Source organism: Acomys russatus, chromosome 6 (genome assembly GCF_903995435.1).
Source record: "Acomys russatus chromosome 6, mAcoRus1.1, whole genome shotgun sequence".
In the NCBI taxonomy this organism is placed as follows: domain Eukaryota; kingdom Metazoa; phylum Chordata; class Mammalia; order Rodentia; family Muridae; genus Acomys; species Acomys russatus.
The window spans coordinates 19,489,379-19,507,488 of NC_067142.1; the positions used below are offsets into that span (position 1 = coordinate 19,489,379).

The 18,110-nt window shown below is 36.2% G+C and overlaps 1 protein-coding gene across 2 annotated transcripts in view; it reads right to left on the minus strand.

Annotated features, from left to right (window-relative positions):
- The window catches only part of Ptpn4 (protein tyrosine phosphatase non-receptor type 4), a 149,824-nt gene that overhangs the window by 66,200 nt on the left and 65,514 nt on the right, over positions 1-18,110 (minus strand). Inside the window, exons 3-9 of one of the 2 annotated variants that reach the window (XM_051147265.1) lie at positions 16,678-16,785; positions 12,817-12,859; positions 12,641-12,719; positions 8,251-8,295; positions 7,798-7,850; positions 7,395-7,515; positions 2,182-2,269 (exon numbers count right to left, since the gene is read on the minus strand). In XM_051147265.1, coding sequence (XP_051003222.1) covers positions 2,182-2,269; positions 7,395-7,515; positions 7,798-7,850; positions 8,251-8,295; positions 12,641-12,719; positions 12,817-12,859; positions 16,678-16,785 — 537 coding nt within the window. Of the gene's footprint in view, positions 1-2,181; positions 2,270-7,394; positions 7,516-7,797; positions 7,851-8,250; positions 8,296-12,640; positions 12,741-12,816; positions 12,860-16,677; positions 16,786-18,110 lie in introns of both variants that reach the window. The other variant, XM_051147264.1, reaches the window with a different exon arrangement.

Genomic DNA, 18,110 nt, shown 5'->3' on the forward strand with positions numbered 1-18,110 from the left:
GCATTGACTTTCACTTTTCTACAGTTCCATACCCTATCATTCAATAACCTTCAGTAATAGTACTAGTTTGTATTTTTTTCAAAGGTACAATGAATGACCTGTGACTTTCATGAGGGCAGGAATAATTTGATTTTTTTGTTTGTTTGCTTGTTTTTGAGACAAGGTTTCTCTGTGTATCCTTGGCTGTCTAAGATCCTCTCTGTAGACTAGAGCAGAACTCACGTAGATTTACCTAACTCTGACTCCTGAGAGCTGGGATTAAAGATGTGTGCCACTACAGCCTGGTATAATTTAATATTTTGTTCACTAAATAATGTTTGGAGCTAATGCTGTGAAAAGCACAGAATACCCCCAACCACAACGATGGCTTAAAACACATTTGAATGTTGGAACTTGAGATAAATAACTTTGATCCATTTGAAAACAGAAAGTAAACATTCCCCTTGCTTGTTATTTCAAATACAGTTTTGCTTATGATATCTAAATAAAATCTAACTTTTCTTTATGTACTCCTCTTTTTAGAAAATTCCCTTTATATTTACTGAACAATCTTTGAAGTCTCAATATGCACAAACAAGAAGTAATGCCTTTCCTAGCCTCTTTTAAAATAGTATGTCGTTTTCGGAGACAGCATATCACCATATAGTTAGGCTGACCTGGGGTGAGTGATCTTGCCTCAAATTCTAAGGGTTCAGATAAGTATGTGCCACCTTGAGGGGCATTTTTTTTTTTTGTACAAAACATGTTCCTAACTAAGTGACCATTTAAAAATTAAATCCCTTTAACTTGATATTCGGTATTTAGTACTGTCTCAGAAACTTTTTTATAATCTAACAGTTTAAACAATGAAAACTATTTCATTTAAATCAGTAAGTAACAATATGGTTAGTTTTGTGTGACTTATGTAACCTTATATTTAAGTTTTAAAAGTTTTTCTTTGCATTTAATTGCCAACAATCACTGCAGATATAAAAATCATTTAGAAAACTGCAAAGAAAAATAAAACTTCTTTTTAAAAGCATAACCTAATTTAAAAATGTATTTCTATCAGTTGTAAACTTTCCTGTAATAAAAAACAAAGCCTAGTTGCCCAAAACTAAAGGCAGTAGGTAACGAACCAAGGCTTAAAAATAATAAACCCCAAATAAGGAAGAGGAGTGAAGGGCCATTAAAAAAAAAAAGGCAAAAAGTTCAAGAGACAAAGAGTTACAAGGTATCAATCACTTGAGGAAACCAGTCCATCAAGTCTTTTAAAAGCCCGGGCATGGCTGCACATACCTTTAATCACAGCGCTTGGGAAGCAGCGGCAGGTGGATCTCTGTGATTTGAATTCCAGGACTGCCAGGGCTACACAAAGAAACCCTGTCTCGAAGGAAAACCAAACCAAAGCAACAAAGAGAAACGGACACACGTTTTGTTAAGCATACAAAGCAGAGCTCAATGCCCGGAACCTGATCAGGTGAGACCCTGATGGACAAAAGCACTAGAGGATATAACTTTAAGAACTTCCCCAGTGGACTATGTACCTGCACGTGTCTGTGTACTGGGACAAGCTCAAAATAATTTACCTTAGGAAAATTGTGGCTCTTCCTCCTTTTTCTGCCTAATACTAGCCAAATTAGACCCAAGAATGTATCTAAAGGAACAAAAACTCCATTGCTGACTCAATTGATGACTATAATTTTACTGAAAATAGATGTGCTTTAAGTACTTCAAAGGAATATAAAATCCTGATAAATCACACAAAAAGGAATATAGCTACATATAATGGACAGCCACTCACAAATATAATTAAGAGGAAGGATAACAGTCTCAGAAAGGCAAAAATGTTTCACACAGGAAAACACTTACATAGTGAAAAGCCAGTGATTGTAAATTTAAAGAGATTTCAGGCAAATACAAACCAGACACGGGCTTCACAAATAAAAACTGACTATGAGATAGCTCAGTGTTAGAAACAAAATATTTATATTGAGAGTAAATTTTTCTCAGCAGCAAAAAGAAATTATGCTGTTACCCAATTCGTTCAGAATTAACATTTTAAGGAGTTGTTCACCAAACATAAGGCCCTGGTTCAATAACCCCAGCACTGTACACACACAGAAAGATTTAAAAATCTTTGATACCAAGGAAAGAAGCCTGAAAGAAGCCTAACTCAACATCTAATTTTTCTTTACTTACCCTTGCATAGTGGAACTCAACTCCATAGAGTTCTAAGGTTCGTGCTGTGTTTAGGTAATTAAATTCTGCTTCTGCAGGAGATAAGCCACTGTAAAGAAAACATCACGTCAAAAACAAGATACATAACGAAAATTACAAATTACAAAAAGATTATGTGGAGAAATGAAGAGTCTAATTAATCACTGAGACAAATACCTCTTTTGGTTTTATGTAGTAACATCTGACTTCTGTTAAGGACATACTTACAGTAACTGATATTTTTTCCAGATTATTTTATTTCCAGGAACATAAGAATACACTGAGTCCTAGGACTAGTGAGGTCACAGACCTTATAGAGAACCTACTTCCATCCTTTTACTAGACCAGTATAATTCCTCATTAGATCCTAAAACTTTTCCTTATACCCATAGTTAAGTGTAGCTTTTACCCCGTTTTATCAAAGAAGCTCCTATATATAGCAAATAAGAGACAATCACAGAAGACCATAACAGGTCTTAATGCAGAAAAACAATGGACTGTGCAGAGCCTAGCCCCACTGGATACAACTACAACACAACTCCTGAACCTAAGGCTCAGAGAATCTTGAAGAAGAGGCGGGAAAGACTGCACAAGACAGCAAACCAGGAAGTTTGCTATAAGATTGTGTCTCCTAGAATTGATACAGAAGCTTCGGCCATGATACCTAAACAATATAACTGCTTAAACAATAGTGATTTCAATAGGCATGCTAACAGGGAAAAGGGAAATCTCAAAGGGTCCCACCACTAAAAAACAATTTATGCCAGCTGAGAGAGGAAAAATCAGTCTTTTCCAGGGATGAACCGTCTAACTGGTTATCCAATACCAGGTGGTCAGCCCTGAAATCATATACACACAAGCTAAATGGACTCAGAAAACTGTGTTCATGTATGTATGCACATATAATCATATACATACACAGTTACATGTTATATATGTAACTACAGTAAAGGAAAGGGGCATCAATTTGAAAGGGAGTCAGGGAGCACACTAGAGGGATTAGAGGAAGGGAAGGAGGAGAGTGATGAAATATCTTAAAATATATTTAAAACTCAGGGAGGTAGAGGCAGGCAGACTACTGTGAGTTTGAGGCCAGCCTTGGCTACAAACCCAGTCCAGGACAGCCAAGGCTACACAGAGAAGCCCTGTCTCAAAAAACTAAAACAAACAAACAATGACAGTGGCAATTAGAAACAAACTACTGGGGAGTAATACAGATCAGAAGATTAAAAAGAAAAGGAATACAGCACATTTTGAAACCTCTGAGCTTATAGCTATTAACAAAGCCACTTACTTCCAGATATAACTTTAAATCATTTTTAGAATACACTTTATACACTATAACTACATGGAAAATCTACAGAAAACTCTGTCATAAACACACACAAGCATGAGCATCAAGGGCTTTTTAGCGCACCTTTGTATTCATTAAATTTGTTTATCTGTTTTAACTTTTCAGCAATTCATTTTAACTATATATTTCAAAGTACATCATACACAGTATAGTAATGTCACATGGGTCTAAGCTTTATATTTAATAATATAATAATAATAGTGATTCAAACTGGGCGCAGTGGCGCACGCCTGTAATCCCAGCACGTGGGAGGCAGAGGCAGGCGGATCACTGTGAGTTTGAGGCCTGTCTGGTCTACAAAGAGAATAGAGGACAGCCAAGGCTACACAGAGAATCTTGAAAAAACAAAACAAAACAAACGAACAAAAAATAATAATAGTGATTCTTAAAACAAAAATTTCAGAACTACTCTAAAATAGTCTTTTAAAAAGGTCTACCCTATTTCAAATATAGTTCTAATAATCTTAGTTATATGGTTCTAGCAAGCTAGATAGCAGCAAATTATAAAAGTTATCAACCTTTTCCTTACAGATACTGGAAAGGAGCCAACTATATGCCAACGCAAAATCAAAATCAATGTGACCCCTCAAAAACAAAAGAATTAATTAAATTCTCCCAATTAAACTAGGTACTTGAATTTTTGTTTATAGATCTCATGAATTAGCTTTTCAAAGAGAACTAGTTTCTAGAAATATAGGCTCTTTCCTTATTTCAGGGACTTTTGTCAAATTAATTTTGAAACTCCAAATTATTTTCAAACCAGGTTTTACTATAAAAAGATGGCTTTTAGAGGAAAACAGCATCCTCACCACAATAGACCTCTCAGTTTAAATTCTCAAATCATTATAGTCTATAGCAGATCCAAGGTCAAAAAATCTTTTACCAACAAGGAATAAAGAATATTTTTAGGACTTCTGGGTAAGTTATCTTTGTAGCAACAATTTTATCATGCAAAACCAAGCCACATGAAAACAGAAATAAATGAGAATACCTGTTCACATGAGTGTCCATTTGTGGACAATGGATTTCAGAAAATTTCACATCCAATACAATATTATTTCCCCCAAGCATTTAAAATATATACAGACTGAGCAATTAGTTCAATGGTAGAGCACTTTCCTAACATGAGCAATGTCCAGGTTTGATCAAAATATTTGGTGACATATTTAGATATATTAGATTATAATATAAACAAATACACAGTATTATATGTAAAAATATGTATTTACTATGCTTAGCCATGAAGAGCTTGGCTCTTCAAAATTATGTACTGAGCTGTTGTTTTCTAGTATGTTTGAGACACTTGGTTTATTGTCAAATTGGCAGTAAGAACTGATATTTCCTTAGTGCCTAACATATATTAGGTACCAGCTTTAAAACTTTTTATGTATAATCTTATGACCTACAATTTCTGGCCAGTAGTGGTAGCACACACCTTTAATCCCAGCACGCGAGAGGCAAAGCCAGGCAGATCTATGAGTTTGAGGCCAGGCTGATTTACAGAGCAAGTTCTAGAACAGCCAAGGCTACACAAAAAACCTCTTGCCTTGAAAAAAAACAAACCTCAAAAAACAAAAAAGAAAGGGAGGAAGGAAGGAAGGAAACACTTTGAATTTCTAATTCAAGATACTTTAATTATCCCAATTATATGTCTATATAAGGAAATAGAGCAATAGAAACAGAGGACTGTGGCCAAGGTAACAAGATAGTAAGTAATCTGACCAGAAGCTCAAGCCAGGAAGTCTAACTCTAGTCAGTTCAGACTTTTCAACAATATTTTACACTATCTGTTCTGTTACTATTCTGAATCATAGGTTAAAGCAAAGCTGAATTCTGAGCCAACAAAGAACAATTCTTAAAACAGGGCATCTTTAATCCTTTAATCCAAGCACTTGGGAGGCAGAGGTAGGCATATCTGTGAGTTTGAGGCCAGCTTGGACTACGTGGTGAATTCGAGGAAAGGGGTTCTGCAGTTCTTGTCTCAAAACAGAAAACAAAACATGTCTCTTCTTGAAAACAACATCACAAGGAGCTTGAGAGGTGGCTCAGCACTTAAAGAGCACTGGTTGCTCTTGAAGATGATCCAGATTCAGTTCCCTACATGGTAGTTCACAACTGTCTGGAATTCTACTCCCAAGGGTTCTCACACTCTCTTCTGACCTCTGTAGGTACCAAGGAGGCATGTATGTGATCTATAGGCATACAGACAGGCAGAACACTTGTACATATGAAGTAATAAATAAATCTGAAAAAAATTTCACAAAAGATGAAACTAAAAAAACCCTCAAATCTGAATATTACTGTGAGTAAAACAAGTTCTACCTTTAAAAGAACATTAAAAGAATTGCATTAGATTGTTACTCTCCTCCTCCTCATTAACTACTAAACAGACTTAACATCTTTCAAGAGTCTGAAAATTACCAAGTCAATTGTTTTGCATATTATAAATATATTACTCTAAAATTGTCCTTTTTAAAAATTTATTTTATTTTTAATTACATGTGTATGTGTGTATATGTGGGCATGTGTGTGTGAGTGCCCATGGAGGACAGAAGAGGGCATCAAGACCCCTTGAAGCTGGAGTGACACACAATTGTAAGTCACCTAATTTGGGTACTGGGAACTAAACTTGGGTCCTCTCTAAGAACAGCAAGCACTCTTATCCACTGAGCCATCTCTCCAGACTCCTAAAATTCTTTATTAAAGAATGACAATGTTACATAAAAGCAAATAAACTGTTTACATATTATTTATGGTTGTTTCAGAAATTAAAACAAAGCTCATACATGTTGTAAAATAAGCAGTGAAATGCTTTTAATATAAATCATCTATGTAGTCTTTATACTAATATTATAAATTATAAAGATTTTATTCATATTTATTATTATAAAGAAATGAAATTTCTATATTAAATACAACAACAACTAAGAATGATATGAAACATTTCTCTTTCTAGTTTCTGCCTAGGGTTTCACTGCTGTGAAGAGACACCATGATCACAGCAACTCTTACATAAGAAAACATTTCATTGGGGCTGGCTTACAGTTTTAGAGATTTAGTCATGTAATATCACAGGATATTTGATCCATTGTAAACCCTGAGATTGTGAACTGTAAAGCTCCTGTTTCTTGTTTGGTGTGGCTCAGCTCTAACACACACATTTAACCCAAGAACTTTCTGTTTACTGTAAATAGCTAGCTATGGTGTGGCTCATCCTTGCATATACCTTTAAACCAAGAGCTTTCTGTACACAGGATTAAATAAAATCAATCATAGATCAAGAGGCAGAACAAGAAACCAGCTGACAGGAATTAAACAAAAAGGAGTGACTTTGAGTTGAAGGGTATTTAAGACAGCATGGAGAAGAGGCTTTTAGCTTTGGGGTTTGGCTTTTTCCTTCTGGAATGACCGCTGAATAGGAAGGTTAACTGGCTACTTTCTCTGCCTCTTTGACCTAGTAGGCTTTCACTCCAATATCTGGCTCCTGAGCCTTTATTGGTAAAAATCAAAGGATTGGGTTTTTTCCTTTTAAAAACAATGTGGGAAGCATGGCAGCATCCAGGCAGACATGGTGTTGGAGGAGCCAAGAGTTCCACATCTGGATCCATAGGCAACAGCAGAAGTCTGTGTACGACACCTGGCATAACTTGAGTAGTAGACCTCAAAGTCCACCCCCACAGTGAGATACTTCCTCCAACAAGGCCACATCTCCTAAGAATAGTGCCACTACCTATGGGCCAAGCATTCAAATACATGAGTGTATAGGGGCCATACCTAGTCAAACCACCGACAGTTGCCAATAAAGCTTACCAAATAAGCAGAAAATTAAATAAATGCTTACATGTGCTGCTGATGAAACTTTGCAATTTCTTTTTCAAAATCTTGAGGTTGATTAGGAATGAAAGAATAATCTGAGAGGTAGCCTGGCAAGTTTTCTGACTGACTGTAGTCTCCAAGTTCAGCTATTAAGAAAAAGAAAATATCACATTTTAGTATTTTAATTAGACTAAAATCAACAATGTCATTAATTCACATATATGTATGGAAGGAATATGTGTTTCTAATGTAACCACATTAAACAAGCTACAACAATTCACATAAAAGTAATGGCTAACTGGACATTGCATTTCCTTAATAGTTTCTACTTTCCACACATCTAAGGAATTCCTGCATTAAAGGCAATGTATTATCAATACAGACTACAAAAAGATAGGCCCTTGACTTAAAAGTAGGCTGATACTTACACTGAACAGCAAATGAAGCTAAAAGGGCAGCAGTGTTATAAGGACAGGATAATCTAATAAGACAAAAGAGAAAATAAATAACCAAGGATAAATAAAATTTCACGTATGCTATAGTTTATGTTATACTACTGACACTGAAAGTTTCTATCTGCATTCATTTTGACCACAATTAAATCAAGTAAGCTGGGATTTGTGGCACACACACACACCCCTATGATCCCATCACTCATAAAGTTGAGATGACTGCCATTTTGAGACCAATCTAGGCTACATAAGACAGACAACGTCTCAAAAACAGACAAAGAAACCCAAAAAACCTTCTGACAAAAGGAACTAATTATTACATATAACCATTTTAAAAATTTATTTATAGCAATCAACCATGAGTTATTTAATACAGAATTTAAAATATTTTAAAGCTATACTTTAAGAAAACCCTTAAAATGAGCTCACCTTCCAGTAAGAATGTCTTGCTTAATTTGCAAAAAATACTGATACCTTTAAAAAACAAAAGATATTTACTAGAATCAGATTTCAGTTCTTATATACTCTATACTCACATTAACAAAATTAAATATTTAAATATTTCCCTTTGTTATCTACACATTCGCATATATAAAGTCAACATATGTATACATTAGCAAAAATGCCAGAAACAGGATTTTGTGAATTGATTGTAAGACTTTATGGAATTTTGAATATCTTGTTTCTATTATAAAACTTCCCAAGACTTGGCCGCCAGTGAGAAAACTTGGGAATAACACTCTAGGGTTGTTCCATGCAAGAACTGGAAGCAGAGACAACTTAAGCATCAGTGATTTAGGAGAAAAGAGCACACTAGAAACCAATGAAAGAAAGCCTATGTGCAGATCATTTTGTTTTTAAGCTTCATGTGGAAAAGCAACTATCTACTTCCACTGGAGTTAAGAAAGCTCTTTTAGGGGCTGGAGAGATGGCTGGAGAGAGGACCCTGGTTCAATTCCAACCACCCACATGGCAGCTCACAACTGTCTGTAATTCCTGTTCCAGGGGATTCAACACCCTCACACATGCAGTCAAACCACCAATGTACATAAAATTAAAAAAATTATTTAAAAAGAGAAAAGAAAAAATAAAGCTCTTTCATTAGAAAACTAATGGAATCCCTTCTACTATAGCTCTAGTATTAACTTGTTAAAAGATCATCCTCTTTGAACGTGAACAACAGTATACTGTGACATGCTGCTGAGGTTGCTTACAAGATGGCACCGTCCTTCTGTCCCTGATAGTGGGTAAGCTAGTAAATACCTGGGCAAAGTTAACTGTGCTGAGTATCATTGAAAGAAAACAAATGCCATGATGTTAAACATTGACCCGGGAATTTATGGACCTCACTCAATGTTTAAAAGTCAAAACTCAAAACATAAATATTATTTACTTAATTCAAAACAGTACAATTCTATCAGATTTACTTGATCTCATAATCAAAAGTTAAAGATTGGGCTAGTGGCATAAGTCACTAACAGAGCATGTGCTTAGCATACACAAGGCCTAACACCCTAAAAAGAAGAAAAAAAAAATCTAAAAGTTCCTTGGTACAAAACTACTTTCATAGTTGTGATTTAAAGATAATACATGTCCTTGGTATAATTGTAAAATCCTACACAAATACTACTTATACTTACTAAAGATCATTTATATATTCATTTAGCCAAAAAAGAGAATTAGAGTAAAAACCAGAATTCAAGGTGTAAAGTAGCCTATAATATGGGGCAAAATACTAAGTTTGGGTGAGCCTTAGTTTCTACATTTGTAAAAGGGAAATAAGATCACTTGCCTAGTGTAAATGTTTTAAGAGTTTAAAAAAATTCAATTCTAATGATGCTGGTAATTGCCAATACTAAAGTATAGCTGTGGCCAAGGGGGTACTTGATACTAATCAGGATCGTCACACTAAAGTATTTCTTCTTCTTCTTTTGTTTGAAAATAGATTTTTCATATAATATATTTCTCCTCCCAACTCCTCCCAGATCTTCTCCACTTTCCCACCAACCCAACTACATGCCCTTTTTTTTCTTTCTCTCTCATTAGAAAGCAGGCAAATAAATAAATAATATAATATAAAAGCAGAGACACAAATCAGAGTAGGACACAACATACAAATGGGAAAAAAAATCCAAAGAAAAAGCACAAAAAACACATACAGAGTTAGAGACAAACACATTCAAATACAGAAAACCCATAAAAACAAACCTAGAAACCATGATCTATGTGTGCAAGCATCAGTGTGTGGACATAAGCACATGAATACATGTGCCCACAGAGGCCAGAAGAGAGTACCTTGGATCTCCCTGGAGGGAGAGTTAGTTGTGAGCCACCTGACATGGGTGCTGGAAGTCAAAGTAGGGTACTTTGCGAGAACAGTCTATGTTCCTAACATTAAGCCATCGTCTTCTGCCCCACGTTGAAGTGTTTCTTAGCCCTGGCTCCCTTGCTGTAATGCTAGAATTACCTGAGGAACATATACATATCTGTACTCAGGTATCATCTGAGTCACATTACATCAGAATATCTACGGGTATGGACAATTAGTGAGGTTTAAAGCTCTCCTAACCGATCTTAACTTATTAATCAGGGTAGAGAACCACGTTTGTATAGTATAATGCAATCTTTTTTTAAATGTTTATTTATTATTATGTATACAGTGCTCTGTACACCTCCAGGCCAGAAGAAGGCATAAGATCACATTATAGATGGTTGTGAACCACCATGTGGGTGCTGGGAATTGAACTAGGGTCCTCTGGAAGAGCAGACAGTGCTCTTAACCTCTGAGCCATTTCTCCAGCTAGTATAATGACTAAATAAATGCAGTCATGTACCACAATTTACCAAAATCAGTACTTTTAAAACAAAGAAAATTGAAACTAAACATTATTTCTAATAAAAAACAAAGTCTCCTACACTGTCAGCTTGAGCACAAGTAAATTCTTAACTGCTTACACAGTTTTACTTTCTTCAAGTTCTGACTCAATTATCAATGAAATATACCCTCACTGTTTCCAGAGCATGCTATTAACACACATGCACTCACAGTTAGGTTCTAATAGGGAATCCAGTTTTTTGTGTGAATGAAATATTGAACCTATCTTTGTTTGACTATAGAATGTCCCCACAAGCTCAAGTGTTTCAATACTTGGTATCCAGCTGGTGGTGCTGTTGTGGAACCTTAAAGAGGTAGAATTTGCTAGAGGAAGTGAGTCACTGGGGGCAGGCTTTGAGGTTTGACAACCCAGCCCTATTTCCTGTTTGCATTCTGCTTTCTGCTTACAGATGTAATAACACTAACTGCTTCATGGTCCTGCTGCAATGCCTGCCTGTCATAATGGGCTGTAATCAATCCTAAACTCCAAGTCAAAATGAACCTTTCTTCCCTTAAGTTGCTTCTTCAAAGCAACAAAGGAAATAACTAAGACAAGGTAACCAACAGTATTTTTATTGTCTATATTAGCAAATATCATAAACATTAAAAAGCCAGAAATAGCCAAGAAGAGACGTGAAATCCTATGAGCATATACAGGGGGAGGAAGTCCCCCTCAGTCACAGTCATAGGGGAGGGGAGTAAGGGGAAAATGGGAGGGAGGGAGGAATGGGAGGATACAAGGGATGGGATAACCATTGAGATGTAATAAGAATAAATTAATAAAATATATTTTTTGAAAAGGAAAAAAAAGCCAGAAATAGAATTTTAAATTATTGATGTTTTAATTGTGTTTCTTATATATTAAAAGTCTGATTACCAATAATAGTCTACAGCATATAATATTGAGTGAGTTGCTTTCATTTTATATGTAGCTGGAAATGAAAAGTAATGTATACTGTTTTATAATTAAAATTGTTCATGGAAAATTTTAGTATACTAAGAATTATTTAAATGATTAAAATTATTTTAAATATTTAATATCAAAGACATAAAATAAGATATAGCTTTAAAGGGATTAAAATAAAGCAACAACAAAACCTAAAGCTATAGGGGTAAATACAACTTTGCTTTTCAAGAAAAAATGGCTTGAGTTCTCTTGGTGGTTGAAAACATCCCAGCTGTCTAACGTGGCTCATTCTTGAGTACTTTCTCAACTGGAAATGATGAGCTGAGACTCAGAATGAATGGGCAATAAGTTGGGCCCGTAGAGGCCAAAATATGCTTTATCCCTTCAATATCTTTTATAAACATAAGCGTATTTTCTTTGGATTTAAAAGTTAAAAACACACCGTACACATGACGGTTATATGTATATTTTAGAAATTTTACGTTCTACTCAATGAAAAGAAAGGAGGAAAATACACACACACGCACATGGCGGGAGGGGGAGAATGGGGGGACAGAAACTTTCACTATGCAACGTGCCTTGGACATAATCCAATGCCATCTCATTTCTTCATTGAATTTTAGCAGTGCTCCTTCTGTCTGGATGAGGTAGCTCTGGGTGTCCAGTTCCTGAAAGTTCTCGCATTCATGGAGGAAACAGCTGCCTTGGAACATTTATAAACTTTTCTATATGATGGTTTGGAAATTCACATTTTTAGATTGGTTATTATTTTTGCCAGTTAATTTCAATTTTTCATATTAGAGCTTTGGCAATTTTTTCCAAAAAAATGGTTCCAAAGGTTGGAGAGACGGTTCAGCAGTTAAGTGCACCACCTGTTCTTCCTGAGGTCCTGAGTTCAATGCTATCTGATGCCCTCTACTGGCATGCAGGAGTACATGTCGATAAACCATTCATACATTAAATAAAACTTTAAAAAAAAAAAAAAAAGGAAAGAAAGAAAGAGAAAGAGAAAGAAAAAAAGAGTTCCACAAACCCACCTTGTATACTCTTCTTGTAATTTGTTGGGGTCACTTACAAAGAATTTAACTCTAAAGTTCAAACTGTAAGGAGATCCTCCTAGAATTAACAGAAACAGCTCTAATTAATCAGATTATATTAGCTCATCATCTTTACAAGGCCCATTTGCAAAACATCAAGTAAATAGTATGCTCACTCTTTAGCTGCTTCCTTATTGGTTTGTTTGGATCCAGCCACCTCTGAAAAATAAAGAAGACAGATTTCTTTTTTCCCTGAGGAACCAGCATAATGGTTTTTGCAAATCTGATTCACTTGACGACTACATTTTGGAAAAAAGTTAGGTAGGAAAAAATTAAATTAGAAGCAATATTGTTTCCTGATTGTTGGTGATGTAGAAGGGTGTTCGTTCCTAGGGAGGTAGACCTGGGATGCGTTAGAAAGGCAGTCGTCAAGCATGAGCTTGGGAGCAAGCCAGTAAGCCAAGGCCCTTCAAGGTCTCTGCTTCAGGCTCCTGCCTTGATGTCCCTTGATGGACTGCAGCAGTAAGATGGGATAAACTCCTTTGTCCCCAGGTTACTTTTGCTCAGAGTGTTACATCACAGCAAACTAACACAGTCATAAATATTTTCTTTAACAGTTACCTAAATGTTCCCGCACACCTCATACATTTATAATTTTAGGACTATATAATGCCTGTGAGAAATTATATGTTTTTGGAACAAAAGAACGGGATACTGACACTGGATCAGACCTGACAGGTTCATTCTTCTCAGCATGCTGGACACTGACATCCTGCATCCTTCATGTTCCAGCAGGCTACCAAAGAAGTGTGGGCAATTGGAAATAAGAGTCTGAAGTATGATAAATAGTGACATTTGAAATACAAGTATTTTTTAGCCACGTATGCCATATCACACACTAGTAAAAAATAATGATTGTCTTAATGTGACCTGGACTATATCTCCTATATAATTTTCATGTGATCTCGAGTTTGAAAAATCACAAAGTTAGAGATGAACCAGCAAATGTGCCCACAATGCAAACTGTAAGGAGAACCTAAAGGAAGATCAAGCCAACAGTAACCTATAATCTAGTCTTTGTCTTAAAGACAGACATTGTAATTCAATGTAGAAAGGATATTTTTTTAAAGTTCAGAAATGCACAAGAATCATAAACAGCTAGGCATGGTGGCACACGCCTTTAATCCCAGCATTTGGAAGGCAAAGGCAGGCAGATCTCTGTGAGTTGGAGGCTAGCCTGATCTACAAACAGAGTCCAGGATAGCCAGAGCTGTTACAGAGAAACCCTGTCTTGAAAAAACAAAAACAAAAACAAAAAAACAAAGAAACAAAAAGCTCAGAAACTCACAAGAATCATAAATTTAAAGATTTAATAACGTCATGATAAAGGCCACTAAGGAACCTTAACTATTTTTAAAATTATGTATTATAAGTATTATAATATTTCCTCATTAGATATCATTAATTATCTCATTAAAATTATTGTTATACAAAAAATTATTGTTATACATTCTATCAGTGGTAGAGCACACCTGTGACCCAGCACTAGAAACTGAGACAAGATTGAGGTGGTCTAAGCAAGCCTGGTCTACAGCATGATATCCTGTTCAAAAGACAAATAGAAAAACAAACAAACAAACAAAAACAAAAGAACAAAACAAATCAACCAAACAAAGCACATATATTAAGTCAAAAGCTAAAGTTGTGGTAAAATTTTAAGATTACAAACTTCACAAACGAAAAACTTATCTGTATATATGCAAGAAAGATGCTACAGAGACATGGTTCTGTATTTGCTGTAAGACAAAAATAAAAGGTTTACATGTCCTTTTCATTTTTTAATAAGTTCAATTAAATTTCAATGCCTACTTACTAAAGGCAAGAGTAATTTTCATCTTCAAAAACTAGTATATCCATAATATATGAATTTATACACATGAAAATAGTATATTATAGCATACAAATATTTTTTTTCTGTCTCCTTGGATTTTTATTTTTGTTTATTTTTTATTTTTTTGGCATACAAATATTTTAAATTTAAAACAAAATTAAAATATATGAGAAATTTTAGAACTTTTCTCTACTCCTTTTGATTGGTGATGGGTGATTTCATTACATGTTCCCACCTCTCCTTAAAATGTGCATCTTTCTCATATTTTTCTTTTATTGTGCATGGGGTAGGTGCATACCAATGCATGCGTTTGGAGGTCAGATGACAATGCTATGGAGTCAGCTCTCTCCTACTTTTACACAGGTTCCAAGAATAGAACTCAGCAGGCATATATACCAAGCATCCTTACTGCTGAACATCTACTAGCACTATTTTTCTTGAAGAAACTTTAGTTGAAAAGAAAGCATAGGTGTTGGAGTGGAGATGGGAATTCACATCCTTTCTTGGTTACTTAACTAATCAATTTTTCATTAAATTTTTATACTTTGTAAGCATTTATTTTTCATTTTAAAACTTAATGATTCTCTTTATCAAGTAAGAACTAAACACAAGGAGCCTAGGACACCACCAAGCAGAGGCTCAAAACAGATGGTGAGACTCACAGCCAAACACTGGGAGAAAGGACAGAAGAACCTGGAGGTGACAGGAGCTCCACAAGAAGACCACGAGCACCAACTAAGCAGGGCCCAGAGGGCTTGTGGAGACTGAAGCGCTAACCAAGGACCATGCAATGAACTGGACCTAGGCCCCCTGCACAGATGCAGCTAATGGGCAGATCAGTTTTCATGTGCACCCTCTAGTAAGGGAGATGGGAGCGGTCCCTGACACGGGCTCTGCCACCTGCTTTTCCATCACTTCCCCCTTGTTAGGCTGCCTTGCCAAGCAACAAGAGGGAAAGGACATGCCCAGTCTTGATGTGCCTTGATGACCTTGGGGGGTAGGGAGCTCCTCTTTTCTAAGGAAAAGGTGGGAGGGGGGATTGGAGAAGAAGGAGGAAGGGAGGAAGGATGGGACTGGGAGGAGAAGAGGGAGGGAGCTATGGCCAAGACATAAAGCAAATGAATAATAATAACAACAACAACAATAAAACACAAGAAAAAAAAGAACTAAACATAAAACAGTTGATTAATATATCTACAGCAGATTCTTAATAATATTACTCCTATCCTTTCTCTTTAAAGAATGGAATCCCTTTTTTTAATATATTAATTATCCTCAAAGCCTTGAGATAATTTCACAGTGACAATCAGAAGGGCTGGGGAGATGGCTCAGTGAGTAAAAATGCTTTCTGTACAAGCATGAGGACCTGAACTTGAACCCTTAGCATCCATATAAAAACGTGGCATGGCTGTTTCTGCCTGTAATTTCAGGCATTAGGGGACCAGTCCTGAAAGCTTGCCAGTAAGCCACCCGAGCCAAAACAGTAAGCTTCCAGTTGAGTGAGAAATCCTCTTAAAACAGGCAGAGAGTGACAGAAGAAGACACGCCACACCCTGCTCTGTCTTTCACACCCACACACTCATATGCATGCAACTCACACTCACACACACACCAATTAGTCATGGACACTGTAAGAACTGAACTCTTGTCTCTCTCTCTCTCTTTTTTTTGAGACTGGGTTTCTCCACTTAGCCTTGGCTATTCTGGACTCTGTAGATCAGCCTGGCCTCGAACTCACAGAGATTTGCTTTCCTCTGCCTCCCAGAGTGCTTGTATGCCACCATGCCCGGCTTAAGGACTGAACTCTTGCCTGGTAGCACACACCTTTAATCCCACCACTCGAGAGGCAGCTCTCTGTGAGCTTGAAGCCAGCACAGCCAGGGCTAAAACAGAAACCCTGTCTCAAAAAACAAAACAAACAAACAAAGCCAAAAAAAAATTAAACCCTCAAGGGTCTTCCTTAGAAACATGCTAGCATTAGATAGATCTTTTTGAATATTTAAATATAAAGTTCTGTGGTAGAAATAACAGTTCTATGTTTAATTATTCAATTAAAAATGTTAAAATTCATTATATCAAAAAATATTAAAACTCATTATAACAAAAAGAGAAAAACTACAAGGAACCTATAAGTTCTTAAACTTACTGGGTTATCTGTGGAATCGTCAGCCAACTGTAAGCCAAAATAGTCTCGCTCTGTCAAATCAAGATGCTTGAAGACTATATCCAGCAGAACTTGCCCCTGATCGTGTTTCTGGAAGAAAAATAATATGAAAGCATCTTTAGTAGGCTGTGTTTTATGCTTTTTTTTTTTTTCTTTTTGAGACAAGATCCCACTAAGTTGTCAGGAGCCATAGGTCCTTGCCTGACCTGCCCCAGTGGCTGAGAGGCCCTGCTGGCTGAAAGCCACAGCTGTCTGCATACTTGAGATATTATTCTGCCTGGCAACCACAAAAGATCCAGCCTGACCTTGAGAAAGAGAACATTCGGTGTAATCGCGACTTCTGAATAATCGCCCCACTCCACACCTGCTGCCCTTGGGGCCTGGCCCAGAAGATTTTGTAACTTTCCACTGCATTCCTTCCTACCCCCGCCCTCCCTGAAGTTCACTTTAAATTTGAATACCCCCTTACAATAAACGGCTCTTGACAAGCAATGTTTCCTTGGGCCCTGTTTCTCTCCGGCCCATTCTTAATTCACAGGTCGCGACCCTCCTCGCCCGCTCCACGAATAACTGGACCCGCGGGCCGGGAAACTAAGTATCCCTGGCTGGCCTTGAACTTAAAGATATCCACCTCCCTCTATCTCCTGAGGATTAAAGATGTATACCATGGGAAAGAGGGGCACTGGGAGGGGAGGGGGCTGCAATCAGGATGTAAAGTGAATTTAAAAAAATATTTTAAGACATATTCTACCACACTTGGTGCTTTATGCTTTTTAATCTTGCATACCTTGTTTTCCTTAAAAAAACAAAAACAAAATGGCCATTGTTTCTATATCAATGGCTTGGTTGAAAGTAAAGTGTCACCTGTGACATAATACATTTTAAGGAAAACTGGTTCATAGAGAAAATGAAAATATGAAGATAAACTACTGATTGAAAAGCCTCCTATAGACTATTATCATGGCATTTTTGTTATTTTATATTGCTGCCACATAACTTATGTTAAGTGTAATACATACACACACACACACACACACATGCTATCTCTCTATGCCTCTTATTCTTACATTGAAATATGATTATAAAGTTGACTACAGTTTAAAATACAGTTTTGTGTAAAAGTCACAAAAGGCAGAAGACAGAAAAAATTGCAGGACATTTGAGAAAGGCCTTTGATTTGTCAGAATATAACTTTACAATTATAGAATTTTAGAAACTATCTCACTTTAGCTAATTCAATCATGTAGACATTATTATCCCCATGTTCCACAGCTACTAAATATGGTACAAAAGACATGATTGAATAATTTACTAAACAATGAGTAAAAACTAATAGATAAAACAGAAATAATTAACAGGTTCATCAATAATAATAGAAATTAAAATAAGAAATCACAATGATATGCCATGAGTAG